Here is a 17778-nt window from a genome sequence, read left to right on the forward strand (position 1 = left end):
CAGCAGTCATGTTTCTCGTACGGGAAAAAATGAACGATTTTCGTTTAATGTGTACCGTTTTCGTACACTTTTTGTACAAGAAAAATCAGAAAACAAAGATTGCACATGATCAGAAACAATAAACAACAAAAAAAGCCTTTGTCGTACGAGAATTTTTGCACGAATTTTCGTAAGAAAATTCTTTCATCGGTTCCGATTTGCTGTGAAACAACGAGGCCCGATTTTCTTATAGTGTGTACCCCACTTAACCTCAGGTTGTTCAATTAAGCTTTGGTAATAAAACCTAGAAGCTGATTGGTTTCTATGCAGAAGTGAGCCTAATTTTGCACTTTCCAGCTTTGGTAAATAAACCCCTATATCAGTAGTCGAGGCCAAAAAGGTCTTTTGTACAATTTGTGAACGTCTCGTTTGAATTCAAGTTTTCCTTGTTTTCTTAAAATGGAACCTTACCAAACCTTTCTTGGTGACCACTTTCTTTTGTCTCCAACGGGGACAAAAACAATAATTAAAATGTGGCAGAATTTGTAACTATTCTCCACTCTACAAATAGTAGGGTGTGTCTTTTTCTGGTTGTTGGTGACCTCTTTGGAAAAATGTCTTTTCTCTAAGAAAGGCCAACTCACCCCCTTCTTTGTGGTTCTTCTCAGTCACGTTAAAGTGGAAGTTCACCCTAGAATTACTCTATGTACTGTATGTTAAATGGCCATTTAAAACATGCACATTATTAAAGGTCTCTCATACCTGAGGGAGGGGTTGGATCATTGCATTGCTATTTTAACCAAGGAACAAGTCTTGAAACAGTGGCTCTGAGGAAGAGGCTGAGCCTCGAAATGCGTCAGCCGTCATCTCATCGGTTATGGACGATTATATGGACTAACCCGGACATTTGGGCAAATGAGCTCGATATGATATATTTACATCTATGTCTGTGAGTAGCCATTTTTAAATATTACACAAATAAAGCCTTTTATTGAGGATAATGCGCTAGGTCAGTGCGCCCTTTCTTTGTTTTCTTTACATTATTAAATGTATAGCACCATGGTTGACATCTGTCCACAGTCAAGTTATCCAGACATTAGCACTGGAAACTGATGGCCATTTACCAGCAACACTATGCAATTCATGGTGTCAAAGCCTGACTAGGAGACACTTTTTCTGGGTGCTGATGCTGTCAAAGACGTAGTTGCATGTTTTTGCTCATAAATGGGCAACAGTTTCCCTTACTAATTCCTGGGCAACAGGAGTACGGACAGAAATCAAAAAATGGTGCTATAAATTCCTAAAAGTGCATGAAATGTATGGCTGTTTAATATTCATAAGGTAATTATAGGAACTTCCACTTAAAACGGTACATGGGTTTACATTCAGACGTAAATTCATAGGGTAAAATCAAAGTTGATCAGCATATCCCATTATGATGAATAAAACTTGCATCTTTATTTGATCTATTAAAACCAAGTTACAAACTTTGCTTCCCATGATAGAAAAAAAAAAAAATCTGGTTAGAGCTTGAGGTTTTACAACACATTTCTTCTTCCCATGCTTTTATCAGGTATGCAAATCAATCTTCTCTCTTCATTTTCTGACCACACAGGGAGTAGAAACTTCCATAAGGAGGCCATGGGTTTAAAAAAACAAAAAAAAAACAAACTGGCAAAGTTTCTAACTCTCCACCACTTGGCTAAACTAAACAGGGTTTTGGCTGGAGTTTTATTTTAATGACATGTTGGAACTATGCTGTGTCTTTCTGGTTGGTTATTCTCTTTAACATGAAAACCATAGCGTCTTCAGATTTTACTGTCCCGATGTGACCTCTGTCAAGACTGGAAGCTTTGGTTGTTGAAGGGCAGCTCCGCTGGGCTGTCTCAGGGAATGCTTCCAGGATCATCATCCAACCTGCCCAGACTTTGTGGGCAGAGGGTCAGGTCATTGGCAGATGAGCCTCTAGAGTGGCAGCATGTCTTCATTTGGAAAGTTAACGGAATATTTCAGTCTGAGGAAATCACGAGAGGATATCCGACCTGGGCGCAGCACGGGACGGAGGAGTGGGAGCTACTGTTGTACTATCACTCAATCAAGGTATACAATAAATTGCACTTGTGGACTTCTTGATTTTTTTATCCTTGGATAGAGTGGTAAGGGTGTTAGAATAGCTGTTCTCTTGCTACCTATATCCCCCTGAGGAGATTCTTCTTTGTCGTGGTGACTTTGTCACAGGGATAGAATGTGGTTGGAAAGCCAAAATTTTACGCTTGTTTCCACAACAGGAAATTATAGGAAATCTCCTTAATGGGACACGGTAGAAAAAGCCTAACGGTTTTAACCAATGCCTTCTCTATTTAAAAAGAAACATACTTTTGGATTTTGATATACTGTGAGTGCTTGAGTATATGGACTATTAGATCTGTTAAAGTCTGGGTTCAGTTTGTACTTTTATTCCTCCATGCAACTTCATGCAAATGTGTGGTAAACATATCAAATGTATAGCAAACATAATGCAAATGCATCAAAATGTGATCTCAAATGGGCACGGGGATCTGATATATGGTACTTTGCAGTGTGTTCTGTGCTAGTTAGCTGTAAAGTCTCTTCCAGATCTAGAGCCATGACAAAGCCTCAGGTTTGATCCTGTCTATGTAGACTCTGTGTGAGTAAAGGTCCGTACACACGTACCGATTGTCGGCCGAAAATGTTCGGCCGCCGAACGATCGGCCGATTTTCGGCTTGTTAGTATGATGCTTCCGACAGCCGACAGCGCACTTTCGGCCGAAAAGAATCTGTCTTGCAAGCATGAAAACCAGAACGGCCGATTGTTCGCCAGTCAGTACAGAATTCGGCCGACAGACAGCAGATTTGCAAGACTGGGCATGCTCAGAAAAGAAAAAACACAGGGAAAGTTAACCATTACATGACATCACTTCTGCAGTCGGCTGTAGTCGGCGGACAAAATTCTTGTGCAGTCTTTTGCACTTTTCAACAGACACCGACAGCCCTGGACAAAAGACAGCCGATCGTTCGGCCGACGATCGGTACGTGTGTACGGGGCTTAAGGCTGGTCTGGCTGAAGCAATAGCAGATACCTTGCTATAGCACCCTTGTGCTGTTTTCACACCACCAATTCTCCCTGCAGTAAGGGCTAATGCTGAGGGACCTTGTCACCCTGTCCTGCCATTCAGCAGAGAGGAAGCATTATCCCACTGCTACTCCTGCTTTGCAAAGTGTCAAGTGGAACTTCAATGTTGGCTTGTTCCGACTGCCCGTCTACAGTGAACTTGTTACATCTGCTGTCCAACACCATCAGCAAGTTGTTTGCTGCCATGTGGCTGCTGTATGCCTGAACATAGACAAAAGGGGATCATTTCTGCTATTATAGGGGACCCTTGCTTATATTCTACATCTACTTGGTTTCCTTTGAGGAAACCAATGCCTGCGATCTGGATTCCAGTGATCCTTTAGTTATTAGGTCTGCATCATCTGTATCTTCTTTAGCTCTGTTGGGTGAGGGGCCCATACTGCAGCCACTGTACACTTTGTTGCCTGATATGTTGATTTCTTGAGGATGACTGCGGAGGCTCTAATGCCTCGTTTCCACTGAGTGGTACGGTACGGTTTGGTTCAGTACGGTACGCAATTTTTGCTGTTTCCATTGTCAAAAGTTGTAAATGGTACCCTAATTCCGAACCGTACCGTACCACTTTTTTGTTTGGGTACCAAGCACATTAGTACCGTACCAACAGGGTGGAGCAATACTGTTGATGTACTGTTGAGCTTAGGTACTGTTGGCGGTGGAAACGCAAGCCTGATCAAGGTGTACCGTACCGAACCGTACTGAACTGTACCGAACCGTACCGTACCGCTCAGTGGAAACGAGGCATAGTGTGCCCCAGTGCTATCCCCTGCAGGCCTATCTTTGACCTTCCAGAGGCCTTAGAACAGGCCGGGCCACCGGTCGCTATGACCATCTCTGAAACAGATTCATAGCTCCAACAGTATAAATAAAAAGACTATTTTGAGGTACCGCAGTCTCTTGCAATGACCTCAGAATTATAAAAGGTTGTCAACCCCCTCTCTCTATGTTCATCAAGGCTTTTTTTTCCTTCCTCTGAATACCCTAATGTCACAAAATTTTAAAAAGGGCAAAACTCAGAACAGCACATTTGCCAAGAAAGAATAACTCATTATAAAGTTTTTTTCTTCTAGGAGCCTAATTGTTGCTCTGTTCTAGTGCAAATTACTCACTCATAAGTGCATTTATTGCCATTTACAGTTGTTAATGCAAAGATTATGGTATATCTGTAATAATATTTATTTTTAATTTGATTATATGCTTTCTTAGAGTTGCCTTTCTTCTTAAATAAAGAATTTATTAAAAAAAAAAATAATTATAACGGGTCATAATTGGCCCATATTGGTGCAGTGCGTACTACAATGCATTCGCAGCTTCAGCCTGCTTTCTCCAGCCATGGAACTTCCTCCTATAGCTGTGTACATATCTTTCTGTTACACCGGTTTCAGGTATTTCTCTATGTATACTTGAAGCACTCTGAAGGGTCCTGAGCCCCACCTGAGGCTATCTCACAATGATTCCCCTGTGAGAGGGGACTTGATAAACAGTTGTGTATACCCAATCCTTTGTTTCTACTTGATGTGTAAGAGACTCACATTACCAGGAAAATGATTTGGTTGGTGGAGGACTTGCGTACATAAAAGGATCCTGCTGGGATTTCAAGTTTTAGTTTTACTCTGGCAGGCTCTGTCCTCAGTCCTGTGTTTCCTGTAACCTATAGCCTAGTACACACGCAACGATTATCGGCCGACCGATCGTCCGACTTTTGTCCAGAGTGGTGTTTTGTTGGTTGGAATGTGCCTAGACTGCACACGAATTTTCTCGGCCAACAAAAATCTACTTCAGAAGTGATGTCATGTGCTGGTTTACTTTCCGTGTGTTTTTTCTTCTCTGAGCATGCCCAGTCTTACTCATCAGGTTTTTGTCTGCCGAAATCTGTTCTGACTGACGGAAAATCAGCCGTTGTGTTGACGGCCAACAAAAATTTTATAGCCTGCACACCAGATTTTTTTCGGCCGAAAAGTCGGAGTCGGTTGTCGGAAGCATCATACTAACAAGCCGAAAATCAGCCGATCGGACGTTGGCCGAAAATTCCCGGCCAATAATCGATGCGTGTGTACGAGGCATAAGTAGCCTCATAGCCTGGCCTTTGAGGGATGTTTTCTAAACAGATCCAGCCTAGATAACACCTTCACTTCATGGATCACATGAAAGTCTATATAACATTCCAACTTCAATGCAGAAAGCTCCAGGAAGAGGTTTTCTTGTGCCCCACCTGATTGTGACACCTTTCCTGTGTCCCTTGTGTTCCTGTTAATCATAGTGGTATCTCAGTACCTCTCAGTGTCTTCCATTTCCAAAGGGACCTTCCATCTCACTAGGTCATTTAGGACCAACCTTGACTGTCCCCTACCTTGTCAGGGATCTGAAGCAGTGGCATACAAGTAAGTGGTCATTTAATGCCCTCATTATAAGACACATTGTATTCCTCCTCTGCTCCCTTGCAAGAGTGTCAGGTGTTGAAGGACCATTCTCAGATGTTACCTTATCCCACCCTATTTCTTGGCCTACCCCAGCCCAGATTTGGTTCCTGAGTAGTCTGCTTTAATGGACCAGATAGTCCTTGGTGTGTCTGCTCAGCCTTATCTTCAGGCAGATGGTAAGGCAGGGGCTTCTCTCCTGGAAGGTCCTTCCTTTCATCCCTTAGCTGCCTTCTGGTCTTACAGAACAGTTGGTTCCATTTACTTTGTAGGATTCTGCCTAAGGCTGGTCTCCTGGGTCAGGCTTTGTTTGACACCATTGAGATACTACTGTGTATTCACCACCAAGAATGGTGAGTAGTCCTTCCTATTTCAGGAAAAGTAGTCTTGTCCCTCTGCGGGATAATGATGTAAGCATTGGTCTCACACATATTGATCTTTATAGGGGGCCAATCATGGACACCGGTCCCTCTCACCTGGTACCCTTTGATTACAGAGGGAAGGTTCAACCTTCTACCTATGCCTCAGACCTTGAGCAGCAGTTCAAGGTCATGTTATGGGCAGCAGGCAGAGTACACTAAACTTCTGTTTAAGGTAACCTCAGAAAGGCATAAAGAGCTCTTTATTGACTACGGGGTCTCATGCAACTAGGGTTAGGTCTTCATTCTCTGATGGATTTGGTGCATATTGAGGAAAGGACTCAAGTTACTTCTCTTGTTTTGGCGTCCAACCAGGCATTTGCTTTTGATTGAATAAATAAGTGCCCTATTTTTGAGCTACAAACACTGGGGATTCACTGAATTTTGGGGTTTAGGAGCATCCCTAGGGTAAGGCTAGATATTAGGAATAGGCAGAATTTCTCTTTAGCAGGGTTTCCGATAGCTTTGCTGCCAGAGGTACCGTATTTTTCGGCGTATAAGATGACTGGGCGTATAAGACGACCCCCTAATTTTCAAGTTAAAACATAGGTTTTGGGCTATACTCGCCGTATAAGACTACCCCCCTTCCGAAGCAAGGCAACACCATTGAAAAACATCAGATTTCTCATAGATCTCCAAGGTACCCTAGTACTGTAATATATGTAATCTCTCATAATATCTCCAAGGTACCCTAAGTTTTACCAGTAGATGTAATCATAAGACGCTGGCTGTGCGGGAATCCTGTACCGGTATACCGTATGTACCGTAGCTTCTGCTACATACAGTATACCGCACTGAGCCAATCACAGTGAGTGATGTATTCTGGAGAAAGATATATAATAGATAGATACTCAGCAATATCCCTATATATATATAGTAGCGCAAACTTGTCAAGAAGCAAGTGCCAAAAAAATACTGTGCCCACTGCACAAAAGTCCGAAATGCAATAGATGTCACATAGGCAGCAGGAAAAAGTTCAGAAATGACTCAAACAGTCCATAATCCTTCACTCTATCTCCTGGGATGATAATGTACGAAGACGTGTTTCTCAAAAGGATCACCACCACCACCGTGCTCCAAGGGGGGAGGAGAATTGCCCACTCACCAGATGCTGTGGCCCAACCCACTTTCGTGTTTGAGCATTCAGGCTTATAATGATGGTCACTGGTCCAGAGTATCCACAACAGGAATCGCACCAGCGCAGTCAAAAAAAGCTCAGCAGCATATGGGGAGGAGAGAACATAATCCCAATAGCGTGATACCGTTTAAAAGGGTTTTATTAAATAAAAATAAAACATAAGGTAACACACTCACATGTCTTGTATGTCATCAAACGCAAAAAAACAGTCACGAATAGGGGAGGGATGCCCTTCGGGAGATGATGTCCAGGCTCCACGCCGTGGACGCCGCGCCTTCTGGGTAATCCGAACTCCTCTTACACAGCCTGGTTACACCGCCTGGTCACGCCCCGACGCGTTTCGTGATTTCCACTTCTTCCCCGGGAGCGGTATCACACTATTGGGATTATGTTCTCTCCTCCCCATATGCTGCTGAGCTTTTTTTGACTGCGCTGGTGCGATTCCTGTTGTGGATACTCTGGACCAGTGACCATCATTATAAGCCTGAATGCTCAAACACGAAAGTGGGTTGGGCCACAGCATCTGGTGAGTGGGCAATTCTCCTCCCCCCTTGGAGCACGGTGGTGGTGGTGATCCTTTTGAGAAACACGTCTTCGTACATTATCATCCCAGGAGATAGAGTGAAGGATTATGGACTGTTTGAGTCATTTCTGAACTTTTTCCTGCTGCCTATGTCACATCTATTGCATTTCGGACTTTTGTGCAGTGGGCACAGTATTTTTTTGGCACTTGCTTCTTGACAAGTTTGCGCTACTATATATATATAGGGATATTGCTGAGTATCTATCTATTATATATCTTTCTCCATATGTTTTAGTTAAGCAGCTGCATAGCCAATTTATTTATTGGTGAGTGGTCCTCATTTGAAGCGCTTGGGATAGCTTATACCTTTATTTGGTTTTCGTTGGGCATTTAAGCTGTCATATTATATATGAGTGATGTATTCTATTATTGAATGCAAAGCCTGCTTGGATTGGCAGAGTCAGAGAGGCGGGCTGATGTTACTCCGCCAATCTGAGCAGGCTTTGCATTCAATAATAGAATACATCGCTCTCCCTGATTGGCTCAGCGTGGTACACTGTATGTAGCCAAAGCTACGGTACATACGGTATACTGGTACAGGATTCACACACAGCCAGGGTCTTGAGAGATTACATCTACCGGTAATACTTATACTTAGGTTACCTTGGAGATATTATACTTGGCGTATAAGACGGCCCCCCATTTTTGGGGGATTTTTTTGAGGTTCAAAAGTAGTCTTATATGCCAGAAAATACAGTATTTCTCATGTACTAGGGAGGATGTTTTCAACTCACCAGCCAAATACCAGAGTTTTTTTCTCTTCCTTTACCCATTCTTATGGAGGGGTTTCTTCACACCCTGCCCTTTTAGTCATTGTGGGACAGAATTCCTGAGCTGTCTGGCACACTCAGAAGTCATTGCACAACCTAAGCAGGCTGTTGTGGTCTAGCTGACTCAAGTTTCTTCTTGGTCAGCTTCGCCTAGCAAAATTAGTTGTCTGACCAGACACTCAGGTAGACATGGGATGCTATGGAATCGATTCTAGCAAATCAGGAGTATTAGGGCCTATGGCCTTTCTACTCTTTTTTATTTAGGTTCCCTCTGTGGACTACTGGCTAGTGGGAATATGTGATAGTTTGGAAAGAGTCGTTCAAGCGTGTCCATGATTGTCCATTTGTGCAGGCATGCAATATAAATGAGAAGTAAATGATAAAAGCACACTGTTCAAGTTTTTGGAGTATGTTATATAATAGAATTTGGTAATCAAATATGAGTTAAGCGGAGTGGAAAATGGAAAAATTAGTAAAAAAAAACAAAGAAAAAAAGGGACATAGAAATAAAGTGGTGAAGGTAGATAGAGGGGAAAGAAAGAAATATTGGAGTAAGAGGATAAAGAGAAGAGTTGCTTGATTGCTATTTATCTCCAAAGAATCTTTTACTAAAAGTAATGATGGCAGCCATTGCTGTCCTGCTTGTGAAAATGCTACTTGCCTGGGTATCTCTGATTCAATAGTTTTTAGAGTCACTTACCCAGAAGACACATACAGTGAGCAAAGTCCGAGTTGGAGTAAATTTAGAATCACTGATGCATGCTTACTCCTGGACTTTCACTTAGAAATTACTAAAGACATTGGGGATATTTACAAAAGGCAGATAGGCTGTTCACTTCGTAAGGGAATTTTCCCAAGAACTTAGTGAATTTGGTGAAGTTTCACTTGGCAAAGAATACTCAAACATGTGCAAGGTAAATCAAAAACAGCATCTTTGCTTGCACATGATTAGATGATGAAAGTCACCTCATTCACTAAGCTTTTGGGAAAATTGCCGACCGCCGCACGACTATTTACTGCGGCGGTCAGCCCCTCACAGGCAAAGCGACGTAGGGCTACGTCGCTAGCCTGTGAGGCTCTAGGGAACAAGCGAGCGCTGCCTGAGGCGCGCTCCCGATCCCGCATGGTCACGGACCCCCCCCGTGCGTGTTATTTTTGCAAAATTGACGCTCTTTTTTTGTTTATAGCGCGTGATCAAAAAATCGCACAGGTGATCAAATACTACCAAAAGAAAGATCTGTTTGTGGGAAAAAAAGGACGTCAAATTAGTTTAGGTACAGCGTCGCACGACCGCGCAATTGTCCGTTAAAGTCACGCAGTGCCGAATCGCAAAATAGGCCCTGGTCAGGAAGGGGGTAAAATCTTCCGGGGCTTAAGTGGTTAACGTACAATTTCCGTTGCAAAGGGAACTATTTGCCTTTAGTAAACCAACCTCACTGGGTCAGAAAGACAGCTAGGGAATTCCTGGAGAGGTAAAGAACTGTGGTAGCCCACATCATTTTTCAGTTCAGTAAGTGTCCTTTATTTATACAGGTTCAGTGCTGATAAAATACAGTTTAGACACTGATAAAATCTAATAAATCTTAGAATCGATATCATTTTGTAATGATGGAGTCCTTTCATGGAACACTAGCAGAAGGATAAGGCCAAAAAGTGAAATTCAATGGAACTGCAGTGTCCAAGGATTTGGTTTGTAGATACACTATATTGTCAAAAGTATTGGGACGTCTGCCTTTACACGCATATTAACTTTAATGGCATCCTTAAGCTGGATACACACTATACAAAGTTTGTACCTTTAAGTATGTAGTGCACGGGCCTGCCTGACTGCATACAAATTGAAAGTGTTTAGGTTTGACCTCATATTACATGGTTTTGGTAAATCTAAAGGAAAAAAATCTAAAAAAAATTGTATAGTGTGAATCCAGCTTTAGTCCATAGAGTTTAATATTGAGTTGGCCCACCCTTTGCAGCTATAACAGCTTCAACTCTTCCGGGAAGGCTGTCCACAAGGTTTAGGAGTGTGTCTATGGGAATGTTTGATCATTTTTCCAGAAGTGCATTTGTGAGGTCAGGCACTGATGTTGGACAAGAAGGCCTGGCTCGCAGTCTCCACTCTAATTTATCTCAAAGGTGGTCAATTGGGTTGAGGTCAGGACAGTCAAGTTCCTCCACCCCAAACTTGCTCATCCATGTCTTTATGAACCTTACTTTGTGCACTGGTCCAAATCATTTGGTTGAGGGTTAATTATGGTGTGGGTTTCTTTTTCAGGGGTTGGGCTTGGCCCCTACGTGCCAGGGAAAATAAATCTTAAGGCGTCAGCATACCAAGACATTTTGGACAATTTCATGCTCCCAACTGTGTGGGAACAGTTTGGGGATGACCCCTTCCTGTTCCAACATGACTGCGCACCAGTGGACAAACAATGTCCGTAAAGACATGGATGAGCGAGTTTGGGGAGGAGGAATTTGACTGGCCTGCACAGAGTACAGACTTCAACCCGCAAGAACACCTTTGGGATTAATTAGAGCAGAGACTGCAAGCCAGGCCTTCTCGTCCACATCAGTGTCTGACCTCACAAATGCACTTCTGGATGAATGGTCAAAAATTCCCATAGACACACTCCTAAACCTTGTGGACAGCCTTCCCAGAAGAGTTGAAGCTGTTATAGCTGCAAAGAGTGGGCCAACCCAATATTGAACCCTACAGACTTAGACTGGGATGCGTCCCAATACTTTTGGTAATATAGTGTAGGTAAGCTATGGGATCCAAATATTAGCTTTTACCTTCTAACTCCCCGCAAGAAAAATGACATCAGAAATGTTAATTCTATTGGCACGCTGTGCTCTTGTGTTCTTATTTAATAAATAATAAATGAGCTCCAGTATGTCATGACACAGTTTGTCTTCCCAAAGGAAAAAAAGTGACATGATATAAGGGTGTAAGTGACAAGAGATGGTTGACACAGTCAAGATCTAAGCCAGTTTTCATGTCTTGCTAGGGGCGGCTAACTCTCTCAGCAAGCAGCAATGTAACTATGTATGCCAGTGAACAGTGGCTGGCCAAAAAGAGGGGCAGAACTGCTTATTATTGCCAAACACCAATCAGCCATTTCATTATGACCACAGACAGGTAAAGTGAATGATTATCTTGTTACAGTGGCAGCAGTGGAAAGTGGGTGGGATATATTAGGCAGCAAGTGAACATGTTGTCCCTGAAGTTGATGTGTTGAAAGCAGAGTTGTATAAAGTACTCGAAACCCATACTTGAGTAAAAGTACAAGTGCTTGATCAAAAAGTGACTTGAGTAGAAGTGGAAGTGCTCGATCAAAAAGTGACTTGAGTAGAAGTACTAAAGTATTCAACATTTTTTGTACTTAAGTATTGCAAGTAGTTTTTTTTTTTTAATTTTGCTACTCAAGTACTGAAAGTAAAAGTACAAGTACTGTGTTATGTAGTTAATAAAGAAAGAAGTCAAAAGTTTGAACATCATATTGTTTTTTATTATTTCAAATGCAGCTTTTATTTACACATACAGTAGCATTTATTTTCGTATGCGCCGATAATACACATGTTTTGAGCTTCATGAAACCTGCCATCTACTGTTCTGGCAGTGGTCATTTTTATAATAGTAACGAGTAACTATGCAGCACAAAACATAAAATATCGGAGTAGAAGTATTGAAATCATTGAAAAAATGTAGTGAAGTAAAAGTGGAAGTAGGAGAAAAAAATTCTACTCTAGGAAAGTACAAATACCGCCTTTCGGTACTTAAGTACAGTAGTGAAGTAGTTCTACTTAGTTACTATACATCTCTGGTTGAAAGCAGGAAAAATAGGCAAAGTAAGGACTTGAGCGACTTTGACAAGGGCCAAATTGTAATAGCTAAATGGCTGGGTCAGAGCAACTCTAAAACTGCAGCTATTGCGGGATATTCCCGGTCTGTAGTGGTTAGGACTTACCAAACATGGTCCCAGAAAGGAAAACCAGTAAACCAATGACAGGGTCATGGGCCGCCATAGCTCATCAATGCATGTGGGCAGCAAAGGCTGGCCTGTGTGGTCCGATCCCATAAAAGAGCTACTGTAGTTCAAATTGCTGAAAAAGTTCATGCTGGTACTGATAGAAAGGTGTCGGACCACGCTTTGCAGTTTGTTGTGTATGGGGCTGCATACTCAATAATAATATCTGGGTTTGAGGAATATATTTTGTGCCTGGAGTTCTGCTTTAACCACTTTAGCACCGGAGGATTTTCCTGCCTTACGTCCAGGCCACTTTTTGCGATTCGGCACTGTGCGAATTTAACTGACAATTGCGCGGTCATGCAACGCCGTACCCAAACGAAATTTACGTCCTTTTTTTCCCCACAAACAGAGCTTTCTTTTGGTGGTATTTGATCACCTCTGCGCTTTTTATTTTTTTGCGATATTAATTAAAAAATGCGACAATTTTGAAAAAATAACAATATTTTTCTACTTTGACAGTTAAAAAAAATCCAATATATTCAATTTTTGTCATATATTTAGGCCAAAATGTATTTAGCTACATGTCTTTGACAAAAAAATTCTCAATGAGCGTATTTTTAACCGCTTTAAGACCGGAAGATTTTACCCCATTCCTGACCAGGCCATATTTTGTGATTCGGCACTGCGTTATTTTAACGGACAATTGTGCGGTCCGGCAAAGCTGTACCCAAATTAAATTTATGTCCTTGTTTTCCCCACAAATAGAGATTTCTTTGGTATTTGATCACCTGTGCGATTATTACTTTTCGCGCTATAAACAAAAAAAGAGCGACAATTTTGAAAAAATAATATTTTTTCCATTTTTTTATATGAAATTCCCCCAAAAAAATGTAAAAATCAAAATTTTTTACCATTTTAGGCCAATTTGTTTTCTGCTACATATGTTTGGTAAAAAAAATCGCAATAAGCGTATTTTTATTGGTTTGCGCAAAAGTTATCGCAGCTACTAACTACGGGAAATATATGTTATTTTTATTGTTTTTTTTTAAACTAGTAATGGCGGCGATCTGGCGGCGATCTGCGATTTTTTTTTGCGGGACTGCGACAATGCGGCAGACTGATCGGACCCCTAACTGACATTTTTGGCACTTTTGGGGGTACCAGTGACATTACTACAGTAATCAGTGCTATAAATATGCACTGTTACTGTAAAAATGACACTGGCAGGGAAGGGTTACATTTTATTGGTGATCAAGGGGCTAATGTATGCCTGGTGCTTACTGACGTGTGTGGGGGGAGGGGACTGTGGGACACAGGCACAGATCGCAGGTTCAGCTATGCTGAATCCTGCAATCTAACCCTGCCTGTCACTTAGGAGATCCGCCCGCTTTGTTTACACAAGCGGGCGGATCTCCACACTCGATCCCCGACGATCGGGGAAGAGCGGCGGTGATCACCGCCTCTCCTCCCCATGCCTGACTCCTGCTGTGTCTGACTACAGCGGGAGCGAGCCTCCGGCGGCGCTCGCGCGCCACCCTCAAGGGGGGGAGTCCAGCGATGTAGGTCTACGTCGCTGGGCGATAATGAGCCACTTTGCCGCAGTACCCTCAATGTGAGCGGTCGGCAAGTGGTTAAATCACATGAATAGAATCTTACCATAGATGTGCAAAGCCTATTGCACCCCAAATGTTTAAAAAACATAGATGGTGTTAGTAGGGCAGAGGTTGGTGTCAGTAGTTTTTTATTTTTTTTATTTATTTCTATTTTACAATTTTTTTTTAGGGCTTTGGTGAAATATCAGCAGGTGGAATATGTGCCGCATGGGGGGAATAGTGTGTGCCCAGGCACACCTGGCACACACCCTGCGCACTCCTATGAATCTGACCATTCTAAGTACCACCAGCAGTATTGTATTGTTTGTCTCAGCCCTATCACTATCATCTTTCCTGGAGAGCATAATCTGCGTGTAAATGTAGAGAGAAGGAGAAAATTATAAATAGAAGCACGTGAACTACAAAAGGAATTCGTATATTGAATATTATTTTTATAGATATTAACCACGTATAGTTACCAGAATATAATATAGCTTGTCAAAGTGGGCCTTTAATGTGTGCAATCTCTAACAATGAACTTCTCTTATTTGATTCCTTTTTGTTAAAGAGATTGTAAAGTCTCATTTAAAAAAAAATAAAATAACAAACATGTTATACCAATCTTCTCTGTGCAGTTGGTTTTGCACAGAGCAGCCCGGATCCTCCTTTTCTCGTGTCCCTCTTCTGTTCTCCTCGCCCCTCCATCCTGTCGAGTGCCCCCACAGCAAGCAGCTGACTATGGGTGACCCAAGCTGAGTCACAGCTTCATATGTCCATTCAGGCAGGGAGCTGCCATTTGGACCCGTCCCTCTCTCTCCTGATTGGTTAACTGACTTGGATTGACAGCAGTGGGAGCCAATGGCTCAGCCAATCAGGAGGGATAGTCCTGGACGGCCGAGGGACTTGTGGACATCGCTGGATAGAAATGGGGCTTTTTATCTAAATGCATAGAATATATTAATATAATTAAAAATAAATAACCTTCTGATTTTATTTTAATTAAATATACAACTAAAAGTGTTGTTTTTTTTTTATATTTGTTTGCCAATTGGAAAAAAAACATGTTGATCCTGCCAAAAATCTAGTGCTGTCCTGTGCACTCTGCAGTGTTATCTCAAGGCTTCTAATAAGCTGTGCTCCCGTTATATCTGTGCACTACAAAACTACTCTCACCTATAGTGTGGAGAAAAAGAGAGTAGGCAATGTTCTGTAGTCCAATTATAGCACAGGAATGTGTTACTGGCACCAACTTTAAAGAAATGAAAAAAAAATAAAATAAAATAAAATTTTATACAGCTATCAGATAGCTAAAAATGGAAAAATATTAAATTCTTCTTGATGGGTTTGATGCACTTTAAAGCCCAACTCGGGGAAACTTCAAAATGATTCTCTGCAGTGAGGTTGCACCCACACTACAATGGATTGTTGCTTGTTTAGTTTATGGGAAAGGAGAAGGACTTTTACTTACCTGATCTGTTACTTCCCCAGCAAATGACATTTTCCCCCATGCTCCAGCAGTAGACTGTCCCGCAAAATTATCACACGGCCCCTGTATTGGTCTTGAAGGGAAGGCTGTCCACAAGGTTTAGGAGTGTGTTTATAGGAATTGTGGCGGTATTCACCGTCACTGGAAGTGAAACACAGATAATTAATAGTTTAAATTGCTTCAGATGGGACAGTAATATTTGTCAGCAATATCATATAGAAATATAAAGATTTATTCCCACTTTACACTGGGAGACTTAGACTGTTATAGACCATTGCCATGAAGTCTGCCTCCTAGATAATGTGTATTCTGTGCGCTTGTCTGTGAGAGAGACACACAGACTGTCATTGACAGGCTTCCCTATTGTTTGTGTATTGAAATGGAATGTTGATTGTGTCTGTCCCATTGTTAAATGTTAATGACCTCATTCTGTGCAGATGGCCAGCTAATTAGTTCAGGATTAATTCTGTTCCTGTATACACTTTCATCTGCATGTGATAATGTAATCATTCAACCCCTGACCCGTGTGTAGTAATTGGAGGAGAAGGGGGATGTGCTTATGTGTGTATAAATTGAGTGTGTGTCTGTTCAATAAACAGTCTTGTTTTTACCCCTTCATGAAGTCTCGACTCATGTTTGGGGAGGGGGGGGGGGCTATGCTACAGGAGATTGCTATGCTCTTCATACTCCCTTGGATAATCACTAAGCTCTTGTAAGAGCTTGTTCCTGCTTCACTCTCTCGGGAAAAGGAGGGTCACCCACGAGAACATGGAGCCTTGTCGTAGGTCCAGGGTGGGTAGGAGACGGCCAGACCCCGACCAAGCTGCGGCGGTTTGTGGGGTCTGACGTTGTTACAGTGTCTGGTGGAGTGCTTGGAGCCCTCTGGAAGCACTAGGAGCATCCGTCAACAGAGGTACCAGGTCGTGGTGCCAGTGGATCCGTTACAGGAATGTTTGACCATTCTTTCAGAAGCACATTTGTGAGGTCAGGCACTGATGTGGACGAAAAGGCCTGGCTCGCAGTCTCCGCTCTAATTCATCCCAAAGGTGTTCTATTGGGTTGAGATCAGGACTCTGTGCAGGCCAATCAAGTTCCTCCACCCCAAACTCACTCATCCATGTATTTATAGACCTTGCTTTGTGCACTGGTGTGCAGTCATGTTGGAACAGGAAGAGGCCATCACCAAACTGTTCCCACAAAGTTGGGAGCATGAAATTGTTCATAAAGTCTTGGTATGCTGATGCCTTAGGAGTTCCCTTCACTGGAACAACATCTGAAAAACAACCCCATAGCATAATCCCCCCTCTACCAAATGATTTGGACCAGTGCACAAAGCAAGGTCCATAAAGACATGGATGATCAAGTTTGGGGTGGAGGAACATGACTGGCCTGCACAGAGTCCTGACCTCAACCCAATAGAACACCTTTGGGATCAATGAGAGGGGAGACTGCGAGCCAGGCCTTCTCGTCCAACATAAGTGCCTGACCTCACAAATGTGCTGCTGGAAGAATGGTAAAAAATTCCCATAGACACACTCCTAAACCTTGTGGACAGCCTTCCCAGAAGAATTGAAGCTGTTATAGCTGCAAAGGGTGGGCCAACACAATATTGAACCCTACAGACTAATACAGGGATGCCATTAAAGTTTATGTGCGTGTAAAGGCAGGCGTCTCAATACCTTTGGTAATATAGTGTTTATTTTTATGAGAATTTAAAACCGTTTATTGAGATTATCTACTTATTTTTACTCTTGTAGCACCCTACAAGGTAGGTGCTAGGTAAAGTATAGCGGGCCTTGGCTGCTTAACAGCAGGGCCATGATTTCAGCTGGGCTGTCATGTCTCCCAGGTGTGTCTGCTGAGAGGGGAGTCTTCCCACTGGCTCTATGAGTGGATTCCCATAGGGCAGTGGAGGAAACCCAATCAGTGGCTCATTCAGGCCTTTATCTACCCCAGAAGGCAGATTCTGCCACAGAGGATTCTGGGAGTTGGTATAAGTTTGAGGGGAACGCATGACGCAGCATCTTTGGCGGGAAGCAGAGTCCCAGGAGGGAGAGTACGGCTGTCTCTCCTCCCGTCAGAAGAATCTGGTGTCTCCGGCGGCTTGCCTGACAGCGCAGAGAGCTGAGCTGACCTGCAGAAAGGAACTGGTGTGCTGAGGACCATCGGAGCAAGAGGGGCCTAGTTCCAGGAAAGCATTCCAAGTTCGTGAGTACTGTGAACTGCCCCTGGGGGTTAGCCTAGCTGTGAGTGGACCACTCCAGTGAAGGTCCAAGGG

At 42.7% G+C, this 17778-nt stretch overlaps 1 protein-coding gene across 2 annotated transcripts in view; it reads left to right on the top strand.

Annotated features, from left to right (window-relative positions):
* Positions 1-17778, top strand: part of LOC309559025 (ankyrin repeat and fibronectin type-III domain-containing protein 1-like) — a 722127-nt gene that overhangs the window by 111767 nt on the left and 592582 nt on the right. Inside the window, exon 2 of one of the 2 annotated variants that reach the window (XM_082262136.1) lies at positions 1783-2079. The exons of the other annotated variant lie outside the window; for it this stretch is intronic. Within the exon in view, the coding sequence (XP_082118262.1) occupies positions 1958-2079 (122 nt within the window). The 5' untranslated portion in view covers positions 1783-1957. The remainder of the gene's footprint in view (positions 1-1782; positions 2080-17778) is intronic. 2 annotated transcript variants of the gene reach the window in all.

The sequence above is a fragment of the Pelophylax lessonae genome (genome assembly GCF_965119305.1).
Source record: "Pelophylax lessonae genome assembly, chromosome: 6".
In the NCBI taxonomy this organism is placed as follows: domain Eukaryota; kingdom Metazoa; phylum Chordata; class Amphibia; order Anura; family Ranidae; genus Pelophylax; species Pelophylax lessonae.